Source organism: Balaenoptera physalus (assembly GCF_965194825.1).
Source record: "Balaenoptera physalus genome assembly, chromosome: 13".
Lineage (NCBI taxonomy): Eukaryota > Metazoa > Chordata > Mammalia > Artiodactyla > Balaenopteridae > Balaenoptera > Balaenoptera physalus.
Window position 1 is genome coordinate 12,236,460 of NC_138892.1, and position 17,471 is coordinate 12,253,930.

Here is a 17,471-nt window from a genome sequence, read left to right on the forward strand (position 1 = left end):
GGAGAGACTGAAGTAGGTTTCAGGGAAAGGTAAGAAGTAGTCATTTTGGAGAGTGAGAAAGCTTCCAGGGGCAGCTTTGTTAGGACTGCTTGGCATTGCCAAGTGCCCAGTTGAGGCTTCTGATCATGAGTATATAGTGAAGCCAGTCAGCTTGGTCATGTGGCTTTTCTCCAGCAACATTTAGTGGGTTGGGAACAGGCACAGAGAGGGCAGATAATTGTATTTAACCAGGATTGGAGTTTTGCTAAATGCCAGTGATGGAGAGAACAAATGATTGAAGATATTTGCAAGGGAGGGATTATAATCATGGACCATGGAATCAGAGTTGGGCATAGGAGGGAGTGGAAGACAGGACTGGGGTGGGCAGATGATGAACAAGTGGTTGATGAGGTCAGAGCTTGTAGCGGAGGGGATACTGGAGCAAGTTAGTTAGAAGGATGGGAGGTTATTTGAGAATATGATTGAAACATAATGAGGAAGAACACAGCTCTTAAGATAATACGTTTTCCTCTTTTAGGGATGATCACCCTGGGTTCCCTAAAACTGGGGGTCAGAGCTCTAACAAATCTATTTGCCTGTAGCTTTTCCGAGAGTTGAGCTTTGGGATGTACCCTTTTCTCTGTGTATGTGTCTAGAGCTCACTGTAGACATCATAGAAGGTAACCACAGTTCATAAGAGGTTTCCAGAATCATTCTCTTAATGACGTCTGTCATAGCAGCAGCGCTTGACCAGAGCCACAGCCTTTGGACGCTCACGTACAGTGTGTGTACACTGAGTTCCAAACCTCATCTCCATCATTTATTGTTTGAAGTCTTGGTAACGGGCAGAGGTAGAGTGCAAGGTTATATCCAGCGGGAATTTTCCAGTGAGCTTGGCAGTCTTGGTTTGATTTTATCAGTGAAAAAGTGTGATGTAGGACCGATCTTGGAGTCTTACAAATTTATGTTTCACTTGTGGCTCCTTTCCTCACTAGCCGTCAGACCATGAGCAAGGTGTAGAGCCACTTTGATCCCCAATTTTCTTCTATGTGTGAAAAAGCTAAAGTAGGGCCTCCCTTACAGAGATATTGTGAAGATGCAGTGAGATAATGCACGCAGAGTTGTGGCACATAGTATGTTCACAGTAAATAGTAACTGGTGGTGGTGTTATATTGCAGTCAGCACGCAGCGTGGGAATGCTCACTCTCTGGTGAGTGTTCCAGAGTGGTTTAGATGCCCTAACTGGAAAGCTACAGCAGCATCTACCCCTGTCTTGCACGAGTCTGTGCTGCTACGTGAGGACAGTGCTCTATCTAGACTAGCTTCTCAGACGTCAGTGTGCTGTGACCCATCTGTGGCTTTTGTCGTAATGTGGATTTTAACTCTGTAAGTCTTGGACGGGGCCTGAGATTCTTCCTTATCTAGGAAGCTCCCAGTTGACGCTACTGCGGCTGCTGCTGGTCCGTGGGTCACATTTTGAGGAGCAAGATTCTATTAGAGAACTGCCCTGTGGGAATCCTTGCTATTTTAAGCTGAGAGGAAATGAGGTTAAAAGAGCCCCATTCTTTCAACTTTTTTTTTTCTTTTTGAGTCAAATTCAGTTGGACTTCATATGGTCCGTTTCTATAGCTCATTGCTGTGGTGAGTCTGTGTTGTCTCTAACAGTCCTGAAAGTGAAAGGAGTAGAAATTATGTAGAGAGGGTTGCTTCATATTTCTTTTGAAAAATTTGCAGTGCCTGATTTCTCAGGAATATTTTTGCAAAACTGTGTTGGTTCCCCAGATGTACACACTTTCCCCACCAGCCTTTAACACCCACAGAGAAACTGGCATGCAGCCTCTTCAATTGTTAGACTTTGAGGCAGAGAATCAAAAATGTGGCTTCAGACCCTTTCTGCCCAGCAGACTCTTCACATTACAACATCCAGTGCTTTCAGAAGCAGGAATTCAGGATGCATTATCAGGTTAGAATTACTGGCAGCACCCATATTGCTATCCCAGATAATCTGATTTTTCTTTCTCAGGAGCAAGCATGCGAGACTTCTTCTGTGGGCCCTCCCGAGAAGAGCTCCTTCTCTGATGCTTCAATTCACATGTTCCCTCCTCCGAACTAATATAGAGGCTGATAAGTTTCAAAGAACCTTTAAGCAGCCTGATAAAGTGTTCTCCTGATAGAAGGAAGCATGTGTGCGTCCTAATCCTGTGTGTAAGACTGGGATCCTATTCAGAGGGTCTTCCTCGAGTGCATTTGTTATACCTTTGTGTCTCTTAATCTGGATCCTGCATAGCGACAAAGCAGAGCCTTCCTTATTTGACTTGATTTGAAAGAATTTTGTTTTCTCGTACCTCTTTGTTTCTTTTTCTTCCTTTCTTTTTTTAAGGTTAGGGAAATGTGGACATGCAGGAGCATGAATTAAAAAGATCCACTTAACTTGCCTGTGGGATTTTTTGTTTTTTGTTTTTTAAGTGAAGAAAACATATAGAACAGACTGTTCACCCGATTCTTAAGATTATGATCAGAAAAGGAAAAGATGCACTGACAGTAGAAATTTATGAACTCCCTGTGGTTCCAAAGAAGTTTACAAAGATTCCACTCATGGGAGTTCTGGAGGTAGTTATCAGAGTTTTTGTGACATATTTAAACTTTTAAAATTTCATTTCAAGGATCTCGTTTCTGTATGTATTTTTCTCCTGCTTTTGCTCCAGGAGAACAGCGGTATCATTATCCCATCCTAAATTTGATTAAAAGATAACACCATAAAGTGACAATATATGAAATTTTATTGTGGTTTTTTTTTTTGGTACTTGGTTAAGAATGAATGAGTATTAACAATTTTGTGTCTCCTTCCCGCCCCCCCCCCCGCCCCCACCTTCCTTGGCCATGCCACACAGCTTGTGGGATCTTAGTTCCCCGACCAGGGATCAAACCTGGGCCCACGGCACCATACAATTTTGTGTCTTCAAAGAGTTTGAAAGGACTGTAATCTCTTCACAGTGTGATTTTAATACAGTTGTTTAGAATGGAGTATAGGAAAGCCTGGGGACTTAAGAGAGGGCATGGGCTATGAGACTAGAGGGGAAAGTTACATGTAAAAATTGATTATATAACAGACGCTAAGTAACAGTTTATAGAAAGCCGAGATTTGTTTTCCCATTTTAGAAAAAAGGCTGTCTCCGTTTTAGACATGGAAGTTCTTACTCCTCTTTTGTACTGGATCTGAGGTAATCCTGACTTCAGAGGAAGCAAAGAAGTTCTGCATAAAGAAAAAGAAAAGGTTTGGGTGAGGCTGAGAAGAATACTTGCCCCACCTCTCCGAGTGTAAACAAGTGGGAGTTTGAGGTGGGAGGAGGGAAGAGGTCTAAGCTGTCTTGCGGAAGGCACATTTTTAGTGTGGAAGAAAAGGAAAAGTGACTTCACTTCTACTCTGAGAGAAAAAGACACCCCACCGTAGCAGGAGACAGAGCTCTCTCGACAGCAGGAAGTGTCAGGTAGGGAGAGGGAAGGTACCTCGTACCTGCGCTGGGCCTGCCTTGAATGTGAGACTCGCAGACCTTACTTGGATATTTTATGAGCAGGAGAGAGCTGTTTCAACATGTCTGAGGGGAACAGAACCCTGAGGCAGCTGGAAGGTGGAAGGCCTCTTGTTTTTGTTTTTATTTTGTTTTTCCTTTAACAAGTTAAAGGAATAAAATATTCCTCAAAACACACAGTCCTCTGAGAATGTATTGTGCACCTACTGTGTGCTAGGTACTGTGCAAAAGACTCCATGGCTCAAAAGAGATGAACCCTGCCCTGAAAAAATGTGAATAAATGGGGTAAGATTGGTAGGTACAGGTAAGTACCTGGAACAGTAACTGGCAGGAGTGGTGAGTGCTGCGGTACAAACACCAGGCTTACAGAGGAGGAGAGGTCACTTACAGCTGGGGTGGGTTTGGGATTCGAACATGGAAAAATGGGTAGGGAAGTAAGGAAAGAGCATGGGCATTGGCATATGGAGGAGAAGTCAGTTATTTTCTGAATAAAAACCACTGGGACAGATGATTAGATAATTCTTGTTGTTCACCATTGAACATAATGGACAAAAATATGCCTGGCATATAGGAGGAACTTAGTAAATGTTTGAACTGAACTAAATTAGAAATCATGGTCACCAGGGACATGGCAGATAGTTTACATAGCGATATCATTCTATCTAATTGCAGCAACTCGGAAAGGAGTGTTATACCCAGTTTTTGCTTGAGGAAACAGAGGCCTAGACAGATTAAATAAGTTTCCCCAGGCCATGGTGATAGTAATTATAGACCCAGATTTCAAACCCAGGCTTCATACACTGCCCCATACCCATGCCTAGTAAAGAATCTACAACGTGGTAGGGCTCAAAATCCACTTGATTCTAAACCCCTTGTTTTTTCCTCTCTTTAGAGGGGAGGCTCTATTGATTTGAACTAGGGTGGTAGTAATACAAAAGATGAAAACCTATTCAAGCTTATATATAATTTTTCCTATATTTTAAAATCTTCTAAGATTCAGAATTATGATTGGTAGAATGTTAGTGAATTATTATAGAATAGTGGCATAAGGCTGACCTGGCAGGGAGGGAATGTAGGCTCCAAGCAGGTTCTCTGTTCACGCTTGGCTTCTGCAAGGGGCTCCAGAAGAACTGGGGCAGAGGGGAGTCTTGGCTTACTCCCCTTGATCTTGGAGGGCAGAGTTTTTTTGATTGCTTCATTCATGTTTAAAGAACCCGTCTTAACACTAGTTGATGTCTAGCTACTAGAAGCTGGTGCCCGTGGTTTATTACTAACCCCGCCCATCCCTGCCTTTTGCAATAATCTCTGTGAGTGATGATTGTGTTTCTAGAAGTAGAATGACAGAGAGAGATTCCCTGAAGGCAAATACAGAGCGAATGTGCTGTACACTCGGGTTCAGACACACGGGGCTGGGAACTCCCAGAGAGAGAGAGGGAGGGTGAGAGGGAGGAGAGAGAACAACAGAACAGTCAGCTGGAGAGGAGGGAGGAGGGGGGAGGAGACGGGTCGGTTTTAGATTTTTAAACTCAAGTGATTTGGGGGGGGTTCTCCCCACCCCAAACTTCGGCCCCCCATTCTGGCACCTCCTTTCCTACAGTCCACTGAAGGGCCTTTGTGCAGTCCAGGATCAACTGGCCGCTGAGTTTGAGCAGCCCGGTCTGACATGATGTACCTCTGGGTGAGTACAGAGTGCTGCGGGTGAGGGCTTGCACTTGCACATATAAGGAGTGGAAAGCTGCGAGATTCTGCTCCTGCACAAATGGCCTTCCCCACGGAGCACGGGCTGCCACAGCCCCTTCTCCTCACAGGTGTGAGGGTTTTAAAGCCTAGCCGTGATTGTGACATTGGGTTGTGTTTTTTTTTTTTTTTTTTTTTTTTTAAGAATGTTGTTTACCTTGTTAGACTTAGGCGCAAGGGCTGAGCTCCCAGTGCAGTGCCATCCCCCAGGCTTGGGAGGTTTGGAGAAGGCACATGGGGCAGGTGAAGTGAGCCGGTCATCCCAGGAGCTGCAATCTTCCTGGTGGGTCAGGGCCTGGCTGTGTTTTGTTTGGGGGACACTGACCTTGATAGCAAAGCGTCTCATTAGATATTGAGAGCCAGTAGGTGGTATGATGCTTAATTAGGAATTAGCCTTTGAAAGTTTTTATCTAATAATTTTTGTTGTCCTTCACAATAGTCTTGTGAAGTAGGTCACTGTTGTTATTAAAATTTTATGAGGGAAGTAATTAAGTCACAGATAGTGACTTGCCCATGGTTAGGAACCACGTCTGTAGCAGCTAGAATAGTAATTAATAACCAAACGTTATAAAGTATCTTATATTTTGCCAGGAACTTAATACCGTACATTATTTTAATTTATTGTTAACTCTGGTGTTGTAATTTGGGATGGAGGGAAACATACTGGGACTAGGGAGACTTTTAAATTATGAAATGTGGTAACTTTTAGGAGAATGACAGGGAAAATAATACAGGGGGAAAAAACCCCTGCAGTTAGTTGTGAAAACAACATCTGTAGTCCCTTGCAAAGATGGCAGTGTCTTCTCTTGAGAAGACAGTTGTTGTGTGTTGCTAAGGGAGCCTCCTAGATGTGATGCCCTTGGCTACTAGCCAGCTTTTGAAGGTTTCACTTTGCCCTTTGCCCTTTGCCCTTCAGCCTAGATGTCTGGAATCGCAGAAACCTACTTGGCTGGGGCAGACTAGATTTATAAATATCAGACGGCAGAATTTAAACTAGGTTTATGGAAATGGAGCTTGTGTGTGTGTAGGGGCTGCTTTTCCTGCTTCCCCCTTCATATCTGAATATGACCTTGAAATCTAATTTTCTCCTCTCTGTTGATTTATTTTTGTAGTATTTGGAAGAAGTCAAAGAACTTTTCTGACACACTTATGTCCTTTAAGTAGTTTTCATCTCTGAATGAGGCATCTGTGTCTAGGGTCTTTGCAGCCTCATCGGTGGGACTGATGAACTACCTGTTAACCAGAGGATGGGTTATTCTGTCTTTTGATTTGTTTGGAAGAGGAGTTATAAAAGGAAGCAAGTTGAATTAGTCTCATTTCCACTCATTTATGTTTGATGAGAGCAGACAGTGACAGTCTCCTCAGTTATTTCCTTTGTGCTTATATTACAGTTATTTGTAAATTTGTCTCAATCCCCTTGGCTTGTTAGCCCCAGAACAGAGCTTTCCAGCCAGAGTACCACATGCTGCATTGAGAAACATGTACGCCAAGATAACTGTTGCCCTCAACCCTGGGAGCAGCCAGGAGGGGCCCAGGATTCCCCAGGTCACTTGGTCCATGTGTACTCTAGTTTGCCACTTTGTGCCATAAAAATACTACCATTTTCTATGTGTGCCATGACACCTGAACGATGGGGTAGCACTGTGCAGAGGGAAAAAAACGTGTCAGCTCTGTCTCTTCATGATCTGCATCGTCTGGCCCAGTGCCTCAAACATTTGCTGGATTCAGTGAAAATGTCCAGAAGGAGCCATAGCTGCATGAGATCGAGGTCATTTCCTTAGAGAAGGAAATCAAAGTAGTCAAGCATTAAGTGGGAGGCACTGAGGGGCTACTGTGGAGAAAACTTACTGGACGAGGAATAGGAGGTCAGAATTTTATCGAGGCCAGTACCCAGCCAGGTGACACTGGACAATCATTTGAGTCTTCTGACCGCAGTTTCCGCATCTATAAGATATCTATTCTAATTCTAAAGTTCTGGGAAGTGAATTTTGTGTAGCACTCTGTGTGCCAGGAAGACATCCAGTTGTGCAGGAAAGGTTAGTGTCTGGAAAGCATGAAAGAACTGTGAAGCATATATCACCTCCATTGCCTGCTTGGTTTGGTACCAGCAGTGACTTAAAGGTACTGTTCTAAGCATTCTAGAAAAACTGCTGAACTTTATTTAGTTGTCAATACCTCTGAGCAGTGTGGACATTCTTAGAACCTGCAGAGCCGAAAAGTAGAAGTTACAGCTCATCCAGGCATTTGGGTTGTGTAGTTGGACACGGCTCGTTAATTTGCTTCTGTGCGTCTAGAACTCTGAGATAGAATGCTGTCTTGTGCTGTATACATGGCTTTTTGTCAGATCTCCTCCCCACTTCCCTGTTGAGTCACCCTCCTTTATAGTGAAATTGCTAGCATTGGGGGCAGCGATACGGTGCAAAGAATGTAGGTTTTAGAGACTTTACTAGGTCTGAATCCCACCTCTCACTTCCAGTTGTTTGGCCATGAACAAGTCACTTAACCTCTCTGAACCTCAGTTTCTTCATTCATCACATAGGGAAAATAACGCCTGTTACCCAGGATTGTTGTAAACATTTGAGATAATCTATGAAACGTGCTTAACATGATGTATGGCACATAGTAGATGCTCAGTAAATAGCCAGTGCAAGCCAGGTTTTTGGTTTGAACGTTCAGCAGACCACTCACTACCCCAGAACATTTTCTCTAGCATGTGAAGGATGCCTTTGAATTCATGCAGGGAGAACTTTGATAAATACAAACTAGTTTTATGTGAAATGTCTCCCGTTAATCAGTATTTTAAGTACTTGTGACTAGAGAACGCTCGTTAAAGTTGCCTCCTGGTGGAGAACGTCCCCATTATTTTTTCTAAACTTTTTTATTTGGAGGGGTGCAGTGCTACTAAGTATTTGCTATGCCATTTATTCTCCCCATCTTCTCTTCACTGTCCAAAACAGGGAGGGCGGCAGAGAGAGAAAGTGGGGGGCAGAGGCAGGGAAGACAGAGGGAGACATACGATTCCTGTACTGAGGGAACTTACTTGTTTGATAATTTTACAATTTATGTCCAGGAAACCAAATTATAGACCACTTATTTAAATTCCCAGAAGTCAAGATGTGTTCTCCCCGTCTGAGCTGATCTTAGCTAGACTGGTCTCAGGCTCTCTCTTACTCATATTCTATATGGATGAACTTCTGTATTTCACTTTGAACTGTTGTTTTGTTATATTTCAGTCCTGTCTTCTCAGTAAATCAGTTCAGCCAACATTTAATGAATGTTTATAGTGGGCAGAGGTCTGTGCTACTAGCTGTTACAAATACAAAGATGATTAAAGATCCTCATGCCCTTAAAGAATTTATAACACAGTGGTAGTCAGTGTGTGTACACAGATAATAATGATTTTTGCATGATGCTCTCCGGTTAAGAAAGTGCTTTTATATGTCATCTTATTTCATCCTCACAGCAGTGCTAAGGGCCTGGAATCATTATCTGTATTGTACAAGTTAGGAAAGAGACCAAGAAAGAGTACATGATAATTAGTAAATGGCAGGGCTGGAAACTCAATTCCATATTTTTTTAAAACTCTGTGGCTCTTATTTATTTATTTATTATTTTTTAACATCTTTATTGGAGTATAATATTTATTTTTTTATACTATCTTCTTTTGGGAGAAGCTGATATTTTAATTTTGTTTCTTTTAAATTGTTTATTGAGTAATAACATATATGTTAGGCATATACTTCAGTCCTCAACACATGTGAGAATTAGCTGTTATCTTCATTTTACAGAGGAGAAAGTAGAAACTTCAGTAACTTGCTAAAGTCACACAGTTTAGAATTGGCAGAGGTAGGATTTGAACCCTGGTCTGTCTGGCCTCAGAGCTTCCTACATCACACTTAACATCTTCTTTTATTTGTTCAGTAGTGTCTGGTTTATCACTGCTACCATTCAGCCTGATACAGGCTGGAGTAGAGAAATGAAAATGAGGTAACCTGAATTCTGTTTCCATATCCATTAATTACTTGAGACACATTACTTAATTGTATGTACCTAGATTTTCCAGGTTGTGAAAAGGATGTGATAGTTCTTGAGAGCATTAATGGAGTAATCTTAGAAAAATGTGTATCAGCCATTTTAGAAACGAAGTAGTCAGTAAGTGATGGCTTTATCACAAAACATGGAAATCATCGACTGTGAGTCAAAAGACAACAGTTTTTGGTCTCAGTGGTGCCATTTGTCAGTGTATAACCTTTCCAGCATTGGTTTTCTAATCTTTAAAATGGACTACTAATACCTAACAGAGTATCGAAATAATCTATTTTTGGAAGCTATTTTGTGCTAAGCAGATGTAACATAATGATAATAATAACAGCGGCTATTAAGGTTGTTATTGTTATTCAGGTCGTAGTCAGGCTAATTTTTAAATACTCACTTTTTAATCCCTATTTTGTCATCATAATTGGTTTATGCATTTAGAGAACTAGACTTAATAGTAAATTGAGTTATCACAAAATGTAGACATAGTTCAGTTCAGCTAACATTGGAGGCCAGATACTGTGAATAGATACTTGGCAGTGAAAAGCCATTAAAAGACTTTAAGTAGGATTGGGAGTAGGCTGAAGTGGAGTTTATAATTAGATTTGTTTTTAAAAAAAGATATCTACACAGATTAGAGAGGAGTAAGAGTACAGAGAGAAGTTCGGTGGTGGCTGAGTAATAGTCCAAGGGACAGAGAATGGTAGTGACAGCACGTGCTGCAGGAAGCAGAACTGCCTGAGAGAGGTGCCCAAGGTACAGTCGGCAGCATGGTGTCATGGTTTGGAAGAGGTCCAAGTGTTTTTGTAGGTGGGAAGAGGAAGGGTATCATGAGTTTGATTTTGGATTTAGTACTTTTAGGTAACTCTGAGATGTTCAAGGGGAAATACCGCTTAGATAGTTGACTACCTAGGTGTGGAAATAACAAGGAAAGATAGAGGATGAAACTATACATTTGTGAGAAACCAGCATGCAATTGTAACTGAAGCTGTGGGCACGTTTGATGATGTTGAAAGTCAGTGACTGAAGATGAGACTGGCCTAGGGAGAAAATGTAGAGCAAGGAGAGAAGTTGATGCCTACCTGGTAGAGGAGTCGAACCCGCAAAGAAGGCAGGGAACAAGATTCCGAGAGCTTGTTCTTCAGAAGGAAAACCAGGACATTAGGAAACTAAGATAAAAGAGTGGCAGGAAGAGAGAACTGAAATATGTCCATGGGTTTAACAACGTGGAGGTCATTGATGACCTTTGCAAGGGTTGTTTTGATGGACTAATGAAGGCAGAATCCTGGGAATGGAGTCAGTTCAGGAGTTTGGGGGCAGAGGGGGGATGGGAGAAGGAAATGGAGATAGGAATAGTGAGTGTAGACAGTTGTTGGAAAAGTTTGACTGACTCTGAAGGTATGTAGAGTGTAGCCAGAAGAGTATGTGCAGCAGAGAAAGGTTTGTTTGTTTTATTTTAAATAAAAGAGACTTGGTCATGTTTAAAAGCTGGCCGAACAAATTCATTTGAGAAGGAGAAGTGGAGTATTTGAGAGAAGAGAAAGGATTGCTCTTATGCTTTGAGAAGATGGGATTAGCTTTAGGAGTAGGGAGAACTCTCCTATTTAACAGGAGGCAAAGCAGATAGAGGACAGAAGAGCTTACAGCATCTAGGAGTTCAAAGGAGTCTTTACAGAGGAGGAGACAGGCTGAGTGGGTGAGGCATGGAAAGGGTCATTGCTTTCCCAAAAAGGGATAGATTGGTGAGATAGTATATACGTTTGTGAACCATATATAATTCCACATGGCTTGTATGTGTGGGGTGAGTGGAATAGTGATGGATGAAAATTTTAAATTTTAGAGCCTAGATTATCTGAATAAAGATGTTTGTTTATTCCAACAAGGAGCTGTTGATGGATTTTAAGCAGGATCAGGTGTGATCAGATTTATATATAGAAAGATAACAAGAGGCTTCTATTATTATTGCAGAATTTATATTTATACTTTGAGTGAAATTGGTTTGATGCATATTTTTATAATTTTTTTTAAATTTTATTTATTTATTTTTGGCTGCATTGGGTCTTCGTTGCTGCATGTGGGCTTTCTCTAGTTGTGGTGAGTGGGGGCTACTCTTCGTTGCGGTGCGTGGGCTTCTCATTGCGGTGGCTTCTCTTGTTGCAGAGCACAGGCTCTAGGCGCGCGGGCTTCAGTAGTTGTGGCATGTGGGCTCAGTAGTTGTGGCTCGTGGGCTCTAGAGCGCAGGCTCAGTAGTTGTGGCACACGGGCTTAGTTGCTCCGCAGCATGTGGGATCTCCCCGGACCAGGACTCAAACCTGTGACCCCTGCATTGGCAGGCGGATTCTTAACCACTGCGCCACCAGCGAAGTCCCTCATGCATATTTTTAAAGCTCAGGAAACTGTAAGGGGCTAAATAAATGATTATATTAATGAGACTCAAGCAGTTAACACATTTATTGATGACGACTGTGTGCTGATCACCTAAGAGGTGGGGAAAGAGCATGAACAAGACGAAGTTCTTTTCCATAGAGTTTGTATTCTGTAACTGGAAAAAGAAAGTTGTAAACATGTAAGCAAACAAGATAAATTCAGAAACTAGTAAGTGCTATAGAGAAAAGGTAATATGACCCTGAATGCTTTAGCTAGGGTGGAAAAGGCCTAAATGATAAGAAACACCGTCTTGTCAAACTACGGGAGGAAAGCATTATAAGCAGAAGGAGTAGCAAATACAGAGTCCTCAGATAGGAATGAGTTTGGGGCATTCAAAGGACAGAAAGGGGGTGGTGTGGTTGGAGTGTAGAGAACAAAAAGAACGTAGGAAGATAAGACTGGAGAGGTAGGTGAGGGTCAGATCATGTCCCGTGGTAGAGATTTGAATTTTGTTCTGGTTAAAAATGGGAAGGTATTGGGAGATTTTCAGCAGGAGAGTTGACTTGCTTTACGAAAAGTGATAAGGGAGGTCAAGAAGCAAGAGGAGATGGCTTAGACTCTGGAGGGCAATTTGATAAGATTAAAGATGGCTTGTGTGTGTGGTGAGATGAAAGAGAAATCTGGGTTATTCAACTTTTGGTTTGAGGAATTAGGATGGAGGGGGCATTTCCTTGCAACAGAACAGAGAGTACACAGGAAAAAACAATATTTATGGTTTGGACTTGTTTAGTCTGAAACGTGTAGTAGATATCCAAGTGGAGAAGTTCAGTGGCAATTTGATATGAGCCTGGAGCTCAGAAGAGAGATGTGAGTTGAAGGTATAAGGTCGAGATTCATCAGTGCATATTTAAAGCCTTGGGAGAAAATGTAACTGGAGAATAAGGCTGAGGTAGAAGCCCTGAGGCATCTCACTGGAGGTCTAAAAGGATACTGGAATTGGGTAAGGTAGGAGGGAAACAAGGCAAGTATGTGATATCACAGACTCTGGGGAAGAAGTTGTTGGGTTTGGATTACTTAAGACCAAATAATTGGTCGTTGGCCTTGGTAGGATGTTAGTCATTGGTGAACTCAGTAAGAACTGTTTGAGTTGGAATGATGGGGATAAAAAAGCCAATTGGAATGAGTTGAGTTGTTAATTGGTAGGTGAAGATGTTGAGACAGTGAAATATTGTGTAGTTGTGGGTGGAGCAAAGAATTGGGGCAGTTACTAGATGGGCATGTGTATTCAAGAGACAATTTTTAAAAGATAGGTGATATCAAGACATGTCTTTTGTCACTACGAAAGATCCAGTAGGGGAAGAATTGAGGGTGCTGAAAAGAAAGAGGCTAATTGCAGGAGCAAAGTCTGCTATATCCAGCATACAGAGAGGGATTGGCCAGAAGCAGTTTTCTTTCTTTTTAATAGGAAGGAGGGCGGAGTGTGTGGATTTAGAGCCAGATAGGCTGGTGGCGTTGGTTTCAGGCAGAAGAGGGAGTTCTCTGCGCGTGTCTGCTTTCTTTATAACATGTAAGATGAACGTAGCTGAAAGTGTTAGTGCAGGGAGTGGAGAAGAAGTGTCGCAGATTTGAGGAGAGAGGACAAGGTGTGAAATAGTAGTCATCTCAAAAAAATGGGAAGTGAACTTACTAGAGAGGTGTAGGACGCTTAAAATCTGTGGTCATAAACTTAAGTGAGTGGTCGTAAGTCAGTTGTGTGATTTTTATCCAGCAATCTTCTGTTGTTTAGATGCAAGAGTTGGATTTAACCAGGAATTGAGATTTTACTAGGTAAGTTAGACTAAGGGAAAAGGGGGCAAAGGAACTAAGGCTTTTTGAAAAGGATTATGTATAGTGTTGGACCCTAGAATCTAAACTGGCTTAGGAGGCAGTGAAGAACATGAGGAGGAGAGGAGTAGGGTGGTGAAAAAGCAGTAGGATCGACCTGTAGATTAGAGATCTGAAGGAGGCTGGAGAGATGCTAGCGTGGGAAAACTCCTAGAGCAGGCAAACCTGATGGTGTGAGAGGAGAATGCTTGAGACGCTTGAGATTTTGGAGATGGTGTGGTTATTGGTGATGACAGTGCTGGGACACGGTGCTAGGTCAGTTGCTTCAGTTAAGTTGTGAAAAAATATAGTTGGCGCTTAAACACATTAAAACAGTACCAGCAGCTAGGAGGCCAGAGTAGTTAATGAATCAACTGTGTGGATGTTGAGATCGTCAAGAATGATAAAACTAATAAAGGAGATGAAGACAGGGAGCCCTGTGCTAAGACTTGAGGAGGTAGGCAGGCGACACCTGTTTCAAAGGATCTGCAGTTTGGACGGAGGGTAGAAGTAGTCTTGGAAAGCGAGGAGGATACCTGTGAGGTTCAACATGAGATGGTAGCGCTGAGTAGGGAGGATGCTTGCCACTGCCTGAGGTATGTGAGGGAGGGAGGAAAGCTCCTACTGAAGAAGCAGCAGTGTTCTCAGGAGTGGTCAGGTTTCCTTTAGAGCAAAAAGGTGAAGGGAACATCGCAGAGAAGAGAGTGAGTATATAGAAGAGGTTACTGAGGGTAACTCATGACCGCGAGGGCTTAGGAGGGCGAGGGAGAGCCAGAGACGGGACCAGAAGAGCAGCTGTGCAGAGCTGTACAGGGCAAGCCATCCAGAAGCCTTGGACTTCTGATGATGGTTGAGGTGAATGAGGATGTGAGCCAGGATGGAATCGTTCCAGAAATCTCTTGTAAAAACAGGGTAATTACTTAAATCTCTAAGCCAGAGCAATAATTCTCAAACTTTATGGTGCATCAGAATGCACAGATTGCTGGGGCCCATCTCCAGAGTTTTAGATTCCTTAGATCTGAGTGTACCTGGGAGTTTACATTTCTAATACATTCCCAGGGGATGCTGATGATACTGGGCCAGAGACTACCCTTTGAAAACCATTGGTCCAGAGAAACTAGTTGTGGCTAAGTAAGCAGCTCTTGCAGACTGTAGCCCCAGATGATATGTGGCCTGGGTGATAGCAGCGCCGTGTCAGGCCTCTCTTTGATTTTGGCAGTTAAAGGAGAAAGTGAGTATATGATCATTTCTTTTGAGGGATAGTAATTTCTAGGTGATGCCATTTGATTATTAGTGAACATTTATTGAATATCTGTTTTATGCAGCAAAATGAGGATACCAAGAGTTATAAAGTATTTTCTTTCTCAAGGATAATGGGGCAAAATAGGGACATAGAAGTTAAATAGATAAATAACCGTGCGTTGTAGCAAAGACGACATGCCAGTCGGTAGGTGGTATGGGCAGTTGTTGACAGGAGCTGGGAAAAATGGGTAATCACTGAGGATGAGATTGGTTGGGAAAGGTTTCTTGAAGGAGATGTAATTTAAGCTAGATTCTGGGAGAACTAACTAGATACAAGTCAGATGGAGAACTGGCAGAAGCAGAGATACAGTGTCAAGAATGACCATGAAACCTTAACAACTACTCCTGAGTCCCATTGCTTTCATCCTGGCCACGCCACCACTATCTCTTGCCTGTATTATTATAATAATTTTCTAACTAGCCTCCCTGCTTCTCTTCTTCTCCAGCCCCTTCTTTGAAGTCTGTTCTCAACACAGCAGCCAGAGTGATCCTTTCAAATGTCACATTACATTGCTCCTCTGGCCAAAACTCTCCAGTGGGTTCATATCTCACTCAGCATAAAAGTCAAACGCCCTGCACTGGCCTGTAAGGTCCTAAATGACTTGCTCCCCTGGCTGTCTTTGACCTCCTGTTCTTCTATACTTCTGCCCATTCTTGGAACATTTCAAACACACCCTTGCCTCAGGGCCTTAGCTTTTGCCCACCTCCTTGCTCTCTCTGCAGGTATCTGCTTGACTTCCTTGTTTATGTGAAATCTCTACTCAGTTGTCACATTATCAGGAGCACCCTGTATAAACAGTAATTCCCTCCCCTTCCTTCAACATTTCCCGTTCCTTTTCCCCATCTTTATTTTTCTCCTTAGCACCTACCACCGCCTGACTTGCTGTGTATGTTTGTTTATTGCCTTTCTCCTTCAACCAGAATGTAAACTCCATGAAGGCACTTTCTAGGCGTATTCTGTGAGCCTAGAAAGGTGCCTGGCATAGAGTAGGCACTGATTGGACATTTGTGTAGTGAAAAGAAGGGAGGAAAGAAAGTTTGGGGATAGTGAAGGGACCAGTATTACTGAAAGAGACAGGAATGGCAGAAAGAAATGGTTTGATGGATAACCTGGAGGATCTTGAATACTGGAATCACTATTCTACAGAAAATAAGAAATTCTTAAATTTTTCAGTACAGCAATATTTAGCCTTCTCAAATTAGTGCTTTGGTTTTAGGTTCTGTGGATATAATAGTTTGGGGAGGGACTAGAGGCAGGGAGCTCGATTTCTAGTGGGTAGTTGTTGGGTAACAACTATAGGGTTGTACAGGTATGAGGCAGAAGGCCTTGCGATCAGGGTTTGGAGGTGAGAATAACATTTTTAGGTAGAGATGGCGGCCGGATACATGAATGCTGAGAGGTAAGCTCTTCCAGTTGTATAAGAAAGTTGCCTGTCTTAATATGTATGTTTTAATATTGTTCGTTTTAATGTGGCATTTACTCTTAAACAAGTATCTTTTGTCATTTTTCAAACCAGAATATGGAATTTTGTTGTAAAATTTATAAATTAGGGAATAAAGTTGGAACCGTTTAAGCAAACATTCATTTTTTAAGATTTTAATTGTATACTTGAAGGGGTAGAAAATCAATGTGGTAAAGCACACATACTGGCGTGGGGTTGGGGGGGATAGGGAAGTGAAGGCTATAACTCCCAAAACACATTTTCTTTCATTTCTTTTTGCAATGAATAAAGTACATTTTAGGAGTTGTAGTCTTCCTTTGCTAGCTCCCTTTTTCCCATCTTGGTTCTGGAAATATGTGCTGCTTTAAAAACTCGTGAGCAGGTTAAAGCACAGCGTTCTTGTTCCTCCTCTGAAGGTGAGCTTGCTGCTCCTCTTCACAAACGCTTTTTCAGCATCCTTCGCTATTATTAAATGAGGTAACATGTAGTACCTGTCATATAAGGCCAGCATAGAACACACTGCACAAATATTAGTTAAAAGGTTAATTAGATATTCTTAGTATAATGAACTATCTGTGTAGCCTAAAATATGGGGTTTTGATTCCACTTAATTCGTATCTGTAGGTTCTGTGCTACCTTATTTGTGTATTAACTCACATGGTGTTTTATTTGCTTATTTGAATTTAGACCATTAATTTAGAGGTTAAATAATCAAAGCCTGCCTTTCATTCTTTAAAATAACTGTCAGTTATTTTTCCTGAGTGTGAGATGAACGCTTAATCACTGGCCGTTTTAGCCAGATCGCCATATCCATGAAAATCAAAAAGAACTGATTATAGCTTCATTGTGTATTACATCATATGCTGGTTGCAGTTCTATTCTTGCTCAGTTGTTAACCTGCTGTGTTATTAAAACAAGTCCCATCATCTTTATGCTCTTGTGTCTCATCTGTAAAATGGGGATGATATCACTCCCCAGTGTTATTGTTGAATGCCATATGCCTCAGATAAACTGACATCTAAATAAAAGCATCTAAATCATTCTTAATGATTTATTTATTCTCTTTATTGTACTTTTAGTTGCTAATTAGATAAAAAGTGATATGGTATTTTTTTGCCAAGATTGGCATTACAATTTAAAAGCAGATGCCGGGCTTCCCTGGTGGCGCAGTGGTTGAGAATCTGCCTGCCAATGCAGGGGACACGGGTTCGAGCCC

The 17,471-nt window shown here is 42.0% G+C and overlaps 2 protein-coding genes across 30 annotated transcripts in view; one reads left to right on the forward strand and one right to left on the reverse strand.

Moving 5' to 3' along the window:
- RBFOX2 (RNA binding fox-1 homolog 2) overlaps window positions 1–17,471 on the forward strand; it is a 264,208-nt gene that overhangs the window by 107,887 nt on the left and 138,850 nt on the right. Inside the window, exon 1 of one of the 29 annotated variants that reach the window (XM_082420806.1) lies at window positions 4,974–5,187. The exons of the other annotated variants lie outside the window; for them this stretch is intronic. Within the exon in view, the coding sequence (XP_082276932.1) occupies window positions 5,173–5,187 (15 nt within the window). The 5' untranslated portion in view covers window positions 4,974–5,172. Of the gene's footprint in view, window positions 1–4,973; window positions 5,188–17,471 lie in introns of those variants that run through there. 29 annotated transcript variants of the gene reach the window in all.
- Window positions 1–17,471, reverse strand: part of LOC309641106 (apolipoprotein L6-like) — a 274,531-nt gene that overhangs the window by 71,574 nt on the left and 185,486 nt on the right. The window lies entirely within an intron of this gene.